The sequence below is a fragment of the Cheilinus undulatus genome, linkage group 4, assembly GCF_018320785.1.
Source record: "Cheilinus undulatus linkage group 4, ASM1832078v1, whole genome shotgun sequence".
NCBI lineage: Eukaryota > Metazoa > Chordata > Actinopteri > Labriformes > Labridae > Cheilinus > Cheilinus undulatus.
The window spans coordinates 8,786,869-8,803,181 of record NC_054868.1 but is presented as its reverse complement, the minus strand read 5'-3'; the positions used below and the strand labels follow the sequence as shown (position 1 = coordinate 8,803,181).

Here is a 16,313-nt window from a genome sequence, read left to right as displayed (position 1 = left end):
GAGTCAGTCTTGCTTTTAGGAACATTACCTATTGTTGCAGAGAGCTCTCTGAAATGACTCATTTAGCTTAACAATGAATGTGCAAATGCAGGAGCAGCATCTCTTTGCATTCATAATGAAGTTTGTTTACATGCCTTTGGCTACCCTACGCTGTTAGAATTAAAAAGTGTCTGCTTTTTAATATTTTTGATCTCAGTGGGTGTGTTTTATCACATACTTAGATCCATAGAGTATGGAAATGTTGTTGCATATTCCTTCCAAGGATGATTTATCACCATCATTAGCACTTCAAGCTGCAGGGGGCCTCATAGAATTAGGAAGTCTAAAAGTAATAGTCAAAATATGCCAAAAAAGAACAGCATAAAAAGTCATAAATATAACTAAAATAAGAAAACGAACAAAAATCTGTTTTGCATGATTAAAAAAGGTGGAATATACAATATTTTAGAACCAAGAGACATCTTTAAAGGCACAGATTTAAAACTGTTTCTTTGTATATAGTAAAATGAATGTAAGCCTCATGCCCTTGGATTTACATAGAGTAACATCTTGTGTTGAGAATAAGTCATCTTGACTCCCTTAAAGGGAGATAGGCTTGCCTCATGAAAAGAAATAACAAATCAGTCTACAAAAGACTTTATAGAACTGCACTATTTGTGTCCCTGGTTTGTGAAATGTGTTTATCTATCTATTTTAAAGGACAGAGCACATTAATGAGCTTAAGCATAAAAGACAAAGGTAAACATGCTGGAGTTAGAAAAACTGATTATTGTGCAAACACACAGTAACAAGATGCATGTAAACGGTGCTGAATAATTTGCATAGCTTTAAGTGCTATTTTAAGTGCAAGGAGTAATAATTTTCCACTTGTATGTTGTGCAGAGCTTATAGCAGATATTAAAACTAAATTAAATGTTATAGTTGACTTCGCCCACTCCTGCCGCCTGGAGTGGGCCAAGACAGTGCTACATTCACACATACATGCCCCAGATCTGCATACAACAATAAAATCGTGCATACCGACTACATAAATATGTATGCACATAGCAGGTCTCATATACAGAGCAGGCTGATGCAATGTGTGCATACATACGTATATGTATGCATGCATTGGACAGAAATGGAAAGATATATATATATAAATATAAAGCTTCAGTGCAAGGGGTACTGATACAGCATGAACATGCATACGTGTATGTATGCATGTGCTGCAGAATTATTAGTGTCTGTTTGAGGCAGTTGTAGATCAGTAGTAGAGTGTGTTGTCTCCTAAAGATACAAGAACTTTTTGCACTGACATGTCTGTATTCATTGTAAAAACAACCGGTCCTATGTTGTACAGATCTTAAAGTTGAGGTTTTACATTATCTCAAACATTTCCAAACGTTTTCAAATCCAGAGGCATTTTGAGGTTTCATAATGTGGACGTTGTGCTCTACGGTATGAGAGGCTATGACACAATTTGGAGCAGTAAAATGATTATGTTGACACTACACTGTTGGGGATTTTTCAGACGTAAAATCATTTGGGATGAGTCTCCATGCAGGGTACACTCCCTCAATCTTTGGGGGAGGCAAATCTGGCTTCAGTTTGAGCCTTAAAGGTCATATACTATGTGAAATACACATTTTCCGGCTTTTCTAACAAAAATATGCGCCCCTGGTCTGTCCACAATCCCTTTTCCACCTTTCAGAAAAAGTTTGCTGGAAAAGACGTTCTCTGATTTTCCCCTCATGATGTCATGTGGGGAGTTAGCCCCGCCTCCAGGTTCAGTTGGCGCATCCCACAGGGAAGAAAGTTCCACCTCCTGTCCTGATCCTGGATCAGGAGAGTCACATCCATTAAGCCACATCTATTTCCTTAGAGGGGCGGAGTCAGACAGCTCAGTAACATTTAAAGACACAGACACAGAAACAGCTCATTCTGAGCAGGGCTGAAACAGAGGGGTTTTTTAGAAATGCAAAAATCCAAGATTGAATTTTTTTTCAGCAGCAAATTTCACAGGTATGTTTTGAGCACCTCTGAGACCAATATTAACTTGTCTTAAAGGGGTAAAATATGTGACCTTTAAAGAACTAGTAAAGCAGAGATGGGTAGCTCTTAGCAGCACTGGCCTGTAGTTGTCATATTGTCATAAAACACCAAATACCTCTCTGTGTTGTGTCAGCGGTATATAAATGAAATTAGGTTAAACTGATGGGCACTTTGCATGGCAGTTTCTGCCATCAGTGTTTGAACGTGACTGGGCAAATAAATTTAGAATAGATGTTTAAGATATAAAACTGATCTTTGAGGAACATAAGTTTGCAAATATTTCCTTATCTTTAAATGTGTGTTGGAGAAAAAAATGGAAATTAATATATTGTTTTTTATGTCTTCTTTTTACAGATACTTAGGAAAAGAAGGCTGGGCCCCTGCCTCATACTTGAAAAAGGTGAAAGAGGACTTCTCTCCTCGCAAGAAGACCCTGACAGGCCCTGTGGAAATCATCGGCAACATCATGGAGATCAGCAACCTGCTGCAGAAGAAGTCGGTCAGTGAGAAGGACATCCAGACGGATGGAGAAGCAGGCACCTCACCCGAGCGACACATCTCAAAGAGTGAGATCAGCCTGCCCATGCCCTTTAGTGCTGAGATTAATGCAGAGACAGGCAGGAGGCTGAGTGCCGGGCGAGACACCAACAGCCCATGTCTAGGAATAGCAGCGAGCGCTGCACTCCGAGAAAGTAAAGCGAGAGGAGAGCCAGGGTCCCCAGCTGTCGCTAGAGTGGCGCCACATCGAGTAGAAATTGGTGAGTATTTGTGGAGTGTTAGGACATAATTGGTCTTTCTGCAGCAGAGATTTGATAAATGAATGCATTGATGTTTAAGAGAGAAGGGTCTGAAACTTTGGATGAGACAATAAAACATGTAACTTTCTTTTTTGTGTAGGATTCGATGCTGTAGGTAAGCTAAACTACAGGTGGTATATCTAACTGTGGTGGTGGTTTAATCTAAACTAATCAACTGGCAATAACCTGTGAGTCTGTTTAACCTGACTGGTGTCTTGTTTCTACTGACATACTAGGATAGTATGGCTGATTTCTGTTTGCTAGCTTATGTTAATTAATAATAAATTATTCATAGTTTGTGCCTTCCTTCTGAGCATGTGCAGGGACATGTTGAACATAGAAGATGATTTGAGAACAGGAACAGGAAATATCACACAAATGCAAATGCAAAATTTGTAATTTCGCCTCTTGATTTCTTTGACCCCTACTGCTCTATGCACTCTTAGGGTGAGCTTGCAAGCCTCCTAAACTCTACTGTTTGTTACAATTGGCCAAAACTGGAAACTTTGAAAATTTAGTCTGTGATTTCAGGCTGACTGATTCTTGATAATCTGATTGGTAGTTTAGCCGCCAGTTGCAGTCTTTCTATCTTTATAAATCACTTTGTTTGAGATGGGCCTGCACAATAAATCCCCCAGTTACTGCAAGGTGGGTTCACAGTGAACACATTGCAAAAGTATGAATCTATCATGGTAGATACAAAAGTTCTTCATCTATATATGGAGTCAGATAAAATCAAGCTAGATATGAGCCATCCTTGGAAAATACTTTACAATTTAGTGGCAATTTTTAGGGGGAATTTATTTTGGATTCAAGAGAAACATTGTCCAAACGGCTAAAGCTATATAGATATTATTATTTTTCTAGTTTTACCGTATTTATTTCACTTTATATTCCAGTATTGACAATGTTATTGTCACATTTCCTCAAAAAATCTAACAAAAGCAATTGAAATGGCTCAGCACAACTAACGTTTCAAGTGGATTCCCCAATCCAACTTCAAATGCAACTTGCAATGACTACTCTGGTCTAAAAATTATTCAACCCCTGAACAGAATCCCTCACAACAAATATACAAAAGCACTTTTTAAAGCAAACCTGATGAAACAAATGAAAGGCTTCATTATTTCCTGGTGTGCTTGAGCTGAAATACCAGAACTGTGAGGGGTTTGTTGAGTGTCACGTTTGACTGCAAGTTAAAAATATAGCAAAGTCAAAAGAATGGTCCAAAAAGTTGAGAGAAGAGATCATTCCCTTTCACAAGGAACACAAAAAGATAGCAAAGGCACTGAAGTGTTCTAGACACACCTTTGGAAGCACAGTTCCTAAATTCAGGATTGCAGGAACTTTGGTTTCACTTCCTTGATGGGGCAGAAAAGTGAAGCAATCAGTGGCTGCCACCAGATACCTGTGAAGGCAGGTTGTGTCAAACCCTCGAGTGACGGTGAAAGACCTTGAGCAAAACTTGGTGGCAACAGGGACTGATGTTTCGGGGAGTACAGTAAGGCGCACAACAACTGTAGACGATTTCCAAGCCAGAACTCCAAGAGGTACACCACTACTGATCAAAAAGTCCAAGACAAGTTGGCTTCAAAATTCTCAAAATCATTTAAATAAGCCTCAGAGGTTTTTGATTCTGTTCTGTGGAGCAATGAAACAAAACTGGAACTTTTTGGCACAGCGGTATGTTGGAGGAAGAAGAATGAAGCATCTGCTAAAAAGAGCACAGTTCCCTGATCCCAAGCATACCTGCCAGAACGCAGCCAGAAGATGGTGTCTGTATATACATCTCATTTGCAGCAGGTCATTGAAGCAAAGGGGCGCTCTACTAAGTACAACAGATGCTTGCCATGAAGGGGTTGAATTTTGAGACTGGAGACGTCATTGTAAGTTGCATTTTCAGTTGGATTTGGGGAAACTACTTGAAGCGTCAGTTGTGTTGAGCTATGTCAGTTGCTTTTGTTTGATTTGTTCATTGCAGAAGCAGAAAGTCTGCAAATTTCAACAATAAACCGGATTTGCAATGGGGGTTGAATCATTTTGATTGCATCTGTATCATGTAAGAAGAGGAAAATAGGCTTACAGTCTAACTAATTAATGATTGTTTGACTCAAATGTTAATTGGCCATAAGCCTACATAAACTCACATCTATTTTTAGACAACTTCCTGTATGTTTTTTATATCAGTGAAAGAAAAGGTTAGAATGATAGTTTTGTCTAATATTGTTCAGCCCTAGTTTATGAGTAGTTTGAGACCTCATCCAGAAAGTGAAGGCATTTTAGAAACTAATGGGCAGTTTCCTATAATAAAGAGTACCTATGAAATTATAATCAGTGATGGAGTTGTGCCTGGAGAGGTAGGCATAGTCTTAATTCATCCACACATTTTTAAGCAGCCTATTCAGCAAAGGATAACTTCCTTGTGTTCAAAACAAAGACATGTAAGATCGTCTTGCATATTTAGTTCAATGGGCTTTTAGTCTTTACATATTGCCACTTAACTTCTGCTGCTTCATTGAGTAATCATCCTGATGAAATTAACAACCAAAGTAGAGCAGATTTTATGATTACCACGGGCCCACAATGACTCATGATGATGTATTTTGAGTGAAGTGTTTAATATTCCTCAGCATGGATGGGGTAATGTGCTACAAACCAGTGCACCGGTATATTAAGATAATTTTTTGTTGCCTTTGCAAGAGCAGATTTAGAAGTCTACCTGCATATACCCTGCACTAGACCACTGATTATAATGACTGTAGATTTAAATCATTCTTGGTCTTTGCTACACTATGATGTCATGATGTTATTAGCAGTAACTGATCAACTTGATGTGCAAGTTATGATGAAGGTCCTTAAGATATTAAAATGTAAAGTTTATTATCTGGGCTGAACAAGTCACAATTGGTCCTTTTAATAAATGAGACAAAGGAAAAAAATGAGAAGGCCATGGTTGTGGAGCTTGTAACTGTGGGGGTAACCAGCTACATAAGCGAAAAATAAACAATTAGCACACAGTGAAGAAACCCCTTCACCCAATAATTTTATACTGGCCTAAAAATTAACATTGCAGATCAATGGGCAGAAAAAGCACATCACTAGGGCTGTCAAGTGAAACCTCTCATCATGAGTGTTTCATCCAGTTAGTCCCACAACGCCACAGGGAGGCTGGACATTGAACCCCAACATCCCAGAGCCACCATAGTAAATGCTAGCCCTCACCACCAACAGTAATCCAGTCCTGTTTTTAACCCACCTCAGAGTAGTCACAGGTGTCTTGGTGTCCTCTCTCACTAGTCTCTTCTTGCACGGTCACTGGGTTTGTGAGGACGGCCTGATCTAGGCAGATTAACATGTCATATTCCTTCCATTTCTCGATGATCAATTTACTGAATTGTAGGGCATGTTCAGTGCCTTGGATTTTTTTTATTTGTATCCATCCCCTGACTTCTACTTTTGAAAAACCTTTTTTTCTGAGTTGCTTGGGGTGTTCTTTTGTCTTCATGGTGTAATGGTAGCCAAGAATACTGATTAACCAGTGGCTAGACCTTCCAGACACAGGTGTCTTTGTACTACAATCTCTATACACTCACTACAATCACTATAGTGCACTACATAGTGAATAGGGAGCGATTTCAGACACAGCCGTGGGCCTTACATTACATATTTATATGTAATTGACATTACTTTTTAGAAACCTGTTTTCACTTTGACATTCAGGAGGTTTCTTGTAAAAAAAAAAAGTTATATTGACCATGATTGGTTTATAAAAATCAATAAAAGAGTAAAACATCCAAGGGGGTTAATAATTTTTATAGACACTGTAAATATCATTTTACCTGTTTTTGTTTTTTTTTAACCTTTTTTCTGTTGAATGCAACTATGCTAAATGTTACACACTGCACCTTTGAATTGCATATTTAACTGAAACTGAATTGACATACTAAGCTTTTTACAATTTTTGTAGTGCTTCCCTGCCTCTCCACTGACTGTTAAAAAAAACGTTCTCTTAAGGGAGCTTTGCTCGTGCTCTCCTGGGTGTGGGCTCCTCACTGGATCAGCACACATCTGTGTGAGGTCGACTCACTGTCAGTCCGTAACATCATCTTGTCAGGCAGTACAGAAGTACACATATCCAGTAGTGAGAAATCAAAGCAGTTGGTCAGAAGGAGAAATTGTGGTGCCCTGTGTAACCTAGGGTTGAGTGACATGCCTTTCTTACTGCTGGAGTGCAGTTAGAAGAGGGAGTGCTGGGAGAAGCTGTCAGTCTCAAACAGCTATCATGACTTCCACCCTCTCTGTGGCAGTGGTGGAGGTGTTTTTGTTTCTCTGAGACCAGGAATGAGGCACAAATAAAATCTTTTGTTCCTAACTGTTGGTTCATTATTATTGTGGAAAAACATGACATGTTTCTTTGTTTCTCAGGCTCTCCAAATCTGAGACAGAAACCTCCCCCAAGAAGAGAACCCAACCTTGTAAGTAATTAAAAATGTCTTTTTCTTTACAATACCTGCTTTTGCTTATTTTAAACAAGCTTGTGTTAACCAGGGGTGTGCAAGCATTGCAGACCTATCTCTGAACACAGTGAAGAATGATGTAACACATTTAGAAAGCTTATTGTAGCTGAGAAAAAAGAATCAAAGCACAGTAAACAAGAATACCGACAAAATGGAAAGGTTATTAATGAGATCCCAGTTGGCATAGCAACCTCAGTAACAGCAATACACAGAAAAAATATATTTCTGCATGTCTTTAATTATCTAAATCTACTGCTGAACACATTAGACTTGTCTAGTTTTCATATTACAAACACAAAACTTAAAATAAGCAGATAGCAGCTTCATCATGTTCATAGTCTTACTCGCTCTTAAACCAAATACAGTATAATGATGTCTAGAAATGATGTCAGCTGCTCACATCTTTCCTCTTTATTTTCTGTCCAGGGATTCCAGTTACCTAAGCCACCAGAGCCCCCTGCTGTGGAAGCAGAGTATTACACCATAGCAGATTTCCAGTCCTCAATCTCCGATGGCATCAGTTTCCGTGGAGGACAAAAGGCTGATGTAAGAGGCCAGATCTACGTTGTTGTCACTGAGATGAGACAGTCAGGGCCAGTTGAATATGAATGTTGACTCACTGCTATCTGCAATGACTTGAAAGCTGCAGCAATAGAGATTTGACCTTGAGATTTATGTTTGAACATGAGGATGTAGACAGAATAAATTCTGCAGAGACTTGGGGAAAAGAGATGAAGATGATAGAGATCATTCAGCTTTAAGTTACATTGTACTAGAAACCTTAACACTTGCTACTGTGCTGTTTTTTATTCACCTTTATGTAAGAAGGCTATAAATGTTGCTTCAAGAACATCACATATGTGATCATTAACCCAATAACCAAGCAAATCAGACAGTCCCAAAAACACTGCATTTCATCTGTATGGCTAAGTTTCTCCACAGTTTAGTAGGGAATGCTTTTGCTCATATATTAAGCGTCAGAATGAAGCTTTTTCTCTTTTACTCTGCCTTTTGGCACTAAAATGTAACATTCAATGTGTTTAGATGCAGTGACAATGTTTGTCCAACTTAAACTTGACTTCAAAAATGCATGAAAACGACTGACTGACATTATACTATTTCAAATGTGTCAAAGTCAGAATGGCACACTTAGATAATAAGGTTTAAAATCAGTTTTCTCTAACATGTAATCACCTTTTTGTATAGTGCATATTAATCAACATTTCTGTAAATATGCTAGAGTTACCCAAAAGGCTAGTTTCTGTGACTAGCTGTCAAAATAGGCCCCTAAACTTAATAAGATAAGAAAGGGTAAGAGAAGAAAACTGTGCAAAAATAGAGTGCAAGCAATGCCTGGCAATAAAAACAACTAAAAACTATGCATAGATATAACATGCCATCATTTATTGGGTGGATAAGTAGCCACAGACACAAAATACGTAAAGCATGTAGGACAAACATGAAGCAGCATAAGCAAATGTTAAAAATGCAGCACTGTTCCAGACATATTTAGGCCAAACATTCAGGGTGAAGTAAGGTATATATGTGATGAGTAAGCCCGAGGACTGATACATCCCTCATCGTGCTCTGGATGCCGTTGCATATTACCAGGGGCATGGGAAAATAATATGTTGAAATATTGCAAAGTCCACACTTTCAGGGAAGAGTAAGGGTTGGGTACGGCGAGTAAGCATGGCCAAAACTTAAATTGTTTTCACTTACTAAATCCTGACATAAAATCCTACATAAACCTAAAAGATCTATATTTATAAACTATTTGTTATTATAACGGTTTATTTGGGCCACTCTAGAAAACTTTTAAAACTAATAATCAGAATTAAAAAGTTGTTCATTTATGGGGGAAAAAAACAAGATTTTTTTCTTAAGTCTTAAATGTACATGAACCAAAACTTTGAGTTTTGAGATTATAAAGTTGAAAATTCAATCACTGTTTTCAGTTCGGTTTCTTATAAATTTGTGATATTACACTGTTCTAAATTTTACAAATTTAAAAACTTGAAAATTAGACTTACTATGTCAAGATTTTAGACATTTTTTTACCTGGGACGTTTCAAGGTTCTCTCGTAAATTACTGACTTATCAAACTCTGAAATCATAAGTTTACTTTCTTGTAAATAAACAACTGTATAATTAAAAAAATCAACTTTTCTCTCAAAATTTTGACTTTTTCTGCTCATAAATTAATGGATTCTCTCTTTTTTTCATCTTTAGGTTTGCCCTAATACATGTTTTTTCTAATCATAATTTTCTAAAACGTGTATACATCTAATTTTGACAATGTCAGAGCAGACAGGGTCTCACAACCCCCCTGAGTTTGGCCTGACCCCATATTGGTAACCATATTGGCCCAGTGTTAATTTTGGCAGCTATTTTTGATTTTAGTCTTAGTTTTAGTCTCTAGATGAAATACATTTTAGTTTTAGTCACATTTTAGTCATTTCTGTCCTTTTTAGTATTAGTCAAGGAAAACTCAAAAACATTTTAGTGTAGTTTTAGTCCATGAAAAGTCCTCACATTTTAGTCTTTACTTTTAGTCCAAGCATTTATTCTCTTGCCCAAATCTGGTACAAAATTATGGTATTTGTGGTACATTTACCAACTGTGGAGAAATATCACAGATTTTGAATCTCTGACGAAAACTACATCACATTTTAGTCTATTTTAGTCATCTTGGCGAAAACTAAACTTAGTTTTTGTCAGTTTTTGTCATTACAGAACTATTTTTGTTAGTCTTAGTCTAGTTTTTGTCATGAAAAAAAGGCTGTCGGCGAACATTTTTAGTCATAGTTTTAGTCGACAAAATTCACCCTGCACTGGCCAAGGGTACAGTCCAGGTGGTTCGCATAGTTGCCAGTTGGTCATGCTTTGGGTGTCCTGAGCACCTGAAAATGCTGGGGAGCTCCAGGCAAACTACCAGAGGTGAAAATGCCAAGAAAAAAAGAGAGATTCTCATGGTGTACTTCTACTGGGCTGGGGACAGTATTTGAGTTAAAATGAATAATTGAGCTACACTGAGCTCAATAAACTGCATTTTTAATGGTACTGATAGAAGTATTTTGTAAGCCCCAACTATTTTACTTCAATTTACACAGAAGTTTGAAAGCCTAGATCTAACCTAAGGTTGGCTATGTTTAGCACACATGTTTTTGGTGTAGATAAATGGCCTTATAAATTGATATCAAAATGTAAACCCACTTGTCCAGAGTAGAGTTTGTTGCTGGACATCTGAATGAAGTCCACCTGAACAGCAATTTATTTGTTACAGCATAATTTAAGCTCAGTAAAGTTATAGTGATGCAAGCAGGTAGATTTAAAAGAAGCAAAAATCTAAATGTTGAAGTCTCTGTCAATTATAACCTTTGGGTTAAGGTAGGATTGGGCAGTAAACTGTTATTAATACCGTCATTAAACCAGTTTTGGTTTTAGTGCAAAGAGAAGGCAAAACTGGAGTCACTGATAGCTCAGCTTGCAACAGCAGATTTTATTTTCAAGCACAAACATGAGGAAAAAATGGAATTGAATGCTTTTTTAGAGGGGCAAGGGGTAGTTGTCTGTCTGAACATGCATTTGTATAAACAATCCCTGTAGGTACTGTAATAACACTACAACTGATAGCTTGGAAGTGCTGTGATACATTTTAGTTCAGGTTGCCTTGAAGTCATGGAAGTGTTTAGGCTGACAAAAAACTTAAAGGGTAAAGAATTTGTAGACTATCCACAATGTAAAAAGTCTACCCATTATGATTCTATGCTGACATGCATCAAGCATTGATGGAGGGTTTGAGGAAAAAAAACAATTGCAATATCACGCAAGTTTTTAAATCCTCACAGAAAGTAAAATACTCTTTTTTTAAATGCATTTTTCTCCTCTTTCTTGTTGAAAAGGTCATAGAGAAGAACCCTGGGGGCTGGTGGTATGTGCAGATTGGAGAGATGGAAGGCTGGGCCCCCTGCTCCTACATCGACAAGCGCAAGAAGCCAAACCTCAGCCGTCGGACCAGCACCCTGACCCGGCCTAAAGTCCCTCCTCCTGCACCGCCAGTCAAAAAACAAGACTCTGAAGAAACTCCTCCCCCCTCTAGCTCTGCTCCAAAAGTTGCAGAGCCACAGACCAGGCCTGTGTACGAGGAACCTGAATACGATGTTCCAGCAGTCGGTTGTGAAGGTGAATCAGACACAGATTCCCTGAAGGATGAGCGCTCCCTGGATGTGAAGATCAGCAACGTGGTCAGCGACAAGTACCGCAGTTCTCCTCCTTCTTGCAAGGCCTCTCCTCCTGTGTGCAAAGCATCCCCTGTCTTCACTCGCAGAAGAGCTTCCTTTAGGTCTGTGGAGGAAGTGGCAAAAGAGGAATGCATCTATGAGAATGATGGCTTCAGGCCTAGCAGTGGCATTGAAGGCACTGCAGTCAAAGGTGCCAGTGAGCCAAATTCCCCACGACTCTACCATTCATCCACAGTCCCACGCAAACCCTCTGGATCTTCACCTTTAGCTGGTAGACCCATGAAGACCATGACCCCAGAGATGAACAGAAGAAGTCAGACCTTGGGCAGACACATCGATATCAGTCTTAGGTCCCAGGACAACAGCCCACACTCTTCTTCAGATGAACTAACCAGAGGACCCAAGAAAGTTCCTGCCTTCAACCGGGATGTAGAGCTGAGAATTGGCCAGAGCCCTTCAACCAGACCCAAGCCATCTGTGAGACCAAAACCCCTTCTGACCAAATCTGAACCCCAGAGTCCTGAGAGGATGGACATCAGTTCTCTGAGACGACAGCTGAGGCCTACAAGTCAGTTTCGGCATGGGCTCAAATCCCGTGGGGAAGACTCTGAAACTGCTTCTGTTATCTCGTCAGAAGATTCAATGTGTTCCCGCAGCACTTCAGATCTCTCCTCTGTTTACTCCAAAGGGAGCCGGGGGGACTCAGACGTGGAAGGCCCCAATATGTACCGCTCCCTTGATGCATACAAGAAGGTCCAGGACTCTGAGATCAGCTTTCCAGCCGGGGTGGAGGTGGAGGTTCTGGAGAAGCAGGAGAGTGGATGGTGGTACATCCGTTGGGGATCTGATGAAGGTTGGGCCCCGTCGTACTATCTAGAACCTGTGAGACAAGCAGCTGATGGGGGCCGCCTAGAATCAGATGGGCATGGGAGTGGTGGGAGTAAGTCCAACAGCCTGGAGAAAAACAAGCAGCACGTTCTGGCTCTCAACAACATCAATATCCAAGGTCTAAACCAGCAGCATCAAAGCCTGAGGAGGAACACTCCGCCCATCCCATCAAAGCCTCCTGGTGGCTTTCAGAAGCCATCTGGGATGGTAAACGGAGGAGTTCGGATGAGGAATGGGGTACGCCAGGTGGCGGTAAGGCCCCAGTCTGTATTTGTGACCACAACTCAGCCACCCAAGGATGGACACTACATGACAGGCTCTCTGAGGCGGAATGAATCGCTGGGTAGAAGTGATCACTATGGATCTGGTTCTGCCACTTTGGGTGTGCGCAGAAATGCCTCCTTCAGCACTGTGCGGCCACATGTGGTTGTTGAAAGTCAGACAAGGCCCGCAGAGCGCTCCAGCCTTGGGTCATCTGGGAGCGCGTTCAGTACAGGAAATGTCCAGGAGGCCCTGAGCAGAGTTAACCAACGCAACGGCATCCCCGTGTCTACAGTCCGACCCAAGCCCATAGAGAAGAGCCAGCTGATTCACAATAACCTCGGCAGGGATGTGTACGTATCCATCGCTGATTACAGGGGCGATGAGGAAACTATGGGATTCACTGAAGGCACCTGTCTGGAGGTTTTGGAGAGAAATCCCAATGGATGGTGGTACTGCCAGGTGCAAGACAGCCTGCTTCCCCGCAAGGGCTGGGTCCCATCCAACTACCTTGAGCGGAAAAAATAAGACCATCCCTACCCTACCCCCTCCTTTTTTGATGTCTTCAAGGACATGGGTGGCATCATTTCTTAAGAATGTTACCCACAATCTCCCGTAAGCAATATGTCCTTGAAAATGTAAATTTTAAAAAGACTGTGTGAAAAGAAAGATGTTTTAATCTGTTTCGGAAGAACACTTTTAGTGCTGGTTTACTAAAATGTACACAAAGGAACGTTACAATTTTAAATATTTTGGTTGGAAATGTTGGTTTGGTCACCTTCAGTGAAAAAGTTTGAGGAGGACGGTGTCTGTGAGATATAAAATGGATGTGAATGGGAGTGATAACCTCTTTAAGAGGTTTGGATCATGTAATACCGAAGTTGAGCAGGGTAATGGCTATGCTTATTCCTGCCCATTATTGACTATGATGGCCAATAAGTGCCTTTTGTGTTTGTTCACCTGAATGGAGGTCCTAAATGGTGGATGGCAAAACAGTAAATCAACCAAATCTTCTAAGAGTGCCATAGATGTATGAACACCACCAAGAGTATTTCCATGATTAATAAAGAGCTCCACAGAAAAAAGTTTGACCTGGAGCTCTCTAACTGTTCCAAGATTGAATCTCCAGATTCAGCAGAGAATTTATTCTTTTTAAGTCACAAATCATCGAGCAAACTAAATCATCATGTTAATCACGTTATCAAGTATTTTTAGTTTCATTGTTTATGTTTAATGTCTCGTGTTAATGTTAGTTTTCCTTAGAGAATAATTTCTGCTCTCTTGTTACATCGGTTCTGACTTTTTAAAAGTTTAATTTTGCCTTTTATCATCAACCAACAACAGGCATAATATACCTTAGGTGCTCCGGTTTGATAAAGGCCTCCATGCCCTGGATAAAAATATATATTTATGTATCTTTTAAACTCCCAATTGTAAATATTTGGAGTAACAAATTTATGAAAAAAGCCTGCAGAACTTGAAAATATTTAAAAAGTCAGATACTTAAGTTTCCTGGAAAGTATGCTTCTTCATTACTATCACCTTAAATTCTCTCCAGAACAAATCACCTCAGAGAAATTAACTTAACAAAGGTTTACATTTACTCTAATGCTTTTACCTCCAGGAACAATTGCTTTATATGTATTTTGTTTTGTAGACATACAATGATACAGCTGTACATGTATTGAAATACTGGAAATGCAATGTTTAATTGAATCCCAGGGACATATTTACAAAGGTTATTAACATTTGACATGTTTAATGATTTGCTTATTTACTTTTTTATACAAGAATTAGATGGTATTTTAAACTAAAGTACATTTCAGGACATAAAATACATTTTGCTATCAGCACCTGGGAGCACTTGATACTAATCTAAGAAAAAAGGGTAAGGAGGGATTTTAAGATTTCAAAAAATGTCTCATCAGTCACCTTAAATGATGAAATAAGAAATTATTCTTCAAGTAAAGTGAGAGAATTTTATAGTTTGAGCTTGAGTCAAAATTCAAAAGGCTGATGTTCAAGACTGCTGAAATCATTTTCTAATGAAAAATGGGAGCACTCTGTCTGACGGTACAGTCACTCTGAATCTGTCTGTCTAAAGCCAACAGAGCGTCGTGCTCCGCCCACCTCTGCTCTGTTACCTACAATTTTTTTTTAATTATGGTGTATTTTCAACAGGACTGTATACAGTAAGGTAGGGGTACCATACAGCAACTGATGTTACTTTTTCATGGATGAATTTCACATATTGAAGAAGAATCACTGCATAGGATTCCCAAAATGCTTTGCGTGTAGCTTGTGTCCACTGGGAGCACAAGCACAAGCACACCTTTTTTTTTAAAAGATATTTTTAGGGGGTTTCTGCCTTTATTCAGATAGTCAGGAAAATGGATGGTAGAGTTGGAGTGGGACATGTGGGAAAGAAGCTGCAGGCCAGACTTAAACTTGAGCCACATGTGTAAATGGGGCGTGACCTAACCACTTGGCTGTCAGCACCCAGAGCTGGTACTTCAAAAATATATATATTTTAGTTGGCAATTATCCACCACATCTCAGTCATACAGTGCACTCATAGCCATCCTTTCTTGTTCTAGGAAGAGTCTTCTGGAATATTCTGCATATCCCACTCCTACATAATCAAGCAAAACAGAGTCCTATGTGATAAAATAGTCCTATTTTCCCTCTGGACCACAATGTTAAATATGTTTCCAAATGGAAGACTGGCTTTTGTTCCTGGTTTGCAAAACTCAAAGATTTAGTATCAAGCCAGACAGAATCTGGATCATTTCGTATCCAGTCAATCAAACATCAAAACTTAGAAGCAAGCTGATACAGTTCGATGTTTGGGACCACCAACCCTCCCTGATCCGCTGGTAAATGCAGTTCCATCAGTTTATGGCATGGATGTCAAACTCAGTCACCGCAGGAGCTGAATTCTGAATTTGGGGTTAACTTTACCATAAACTTTCAACCTAATTTTCACCAGCAATGAATCATGGGGGAAAAAACCTTAGCACTGATTATAAAAGATTTTGACATTGAAAAAGAAATAAGTGTGAAGTCTCAAAATCTGAGATAAAAATTCAAATTTATTAGCTCAAAAGGTTTAAAACATGGCATTTAAAGTCAAAATAATGTTTTTAAAAGGCAAAAATATGAGATAGAAAGTTGAAATCATTATTCTTAAGAGTCAAAATATGAGATAAATTCAAAATAATTGGTTTAAAATGTTAAAGCGTGAGAAAAACATTACAATTTTTAAATTTCAAAATGTTGAAACCATGACTTTGTGTCATACCACATTCCCGTCTGTTTATCTAATTATTTTAACTTTTACTTTTTCAAATTTTTATGACTTAACAGGGATATTTTAGATCATCATTGTTAAGTTTACATTTTAGACTGGAGGAAATCTGCAGACCTCAAACGAATGGACCAGTTATGATAAAAATATATGATCTGGGTGTAACTGTTCCACGGTCTGGATTTGGCCCTGGGACTTGAGTTTGACACCCCTGGTTTAAGGCATGGTTTATTCTGACTCCAAATAAAATCCCTGAGTCAGGTAT

General features: G+C 39.2%; 1 protein-coding gene across 4 annotated transcripts in view; it reads left to right on the top strand.

Moving 5' to 3' along the window:
- Positions 1 to 15,790, top strand: part of sh3pxd2aa (SH3 and PX domains 2Aa) — a 227,897-nt gene extending 212,107 nt beyond the window's left edge. For 2 of the 4 annotated variants that reach the window (XM_041786333.1, XM_041786331.1), the window contains 5 exons: positions 2,389 to 2,792; positions 2,932 to 2,946; positions 7,257 to 7,306; positions 7,775 to 7,894; positions 11,254 to 15,790. In XM_041786333.1, the coding sequence (XP_041642267.1) occupies positions 2,389 to 2,792; positions 2,932 to 2,946; positions 7,257 to 7,306; positions 7,775 to 7,894; positions 11,254 to 13,269 (2,605 nt within the window). In that variant the 3' untranslated portion in view covers positions 13,270 to 15,790. The remainder of the gene's footprint in view (positions 1 to 2,388; positions 2,793 to 2,931; positions 2,947 to 7,256; positions 7,307 to 7,774; positions 7,895 to 11,253) is intronic. The other 2 variants (XM_041786334.1, XM_041786332.1) reach the window with 1 other exon arrangement.
- The last annotated feature ends 523 nt before the right edge of the window (positions 15,791 to 16,313 follow it).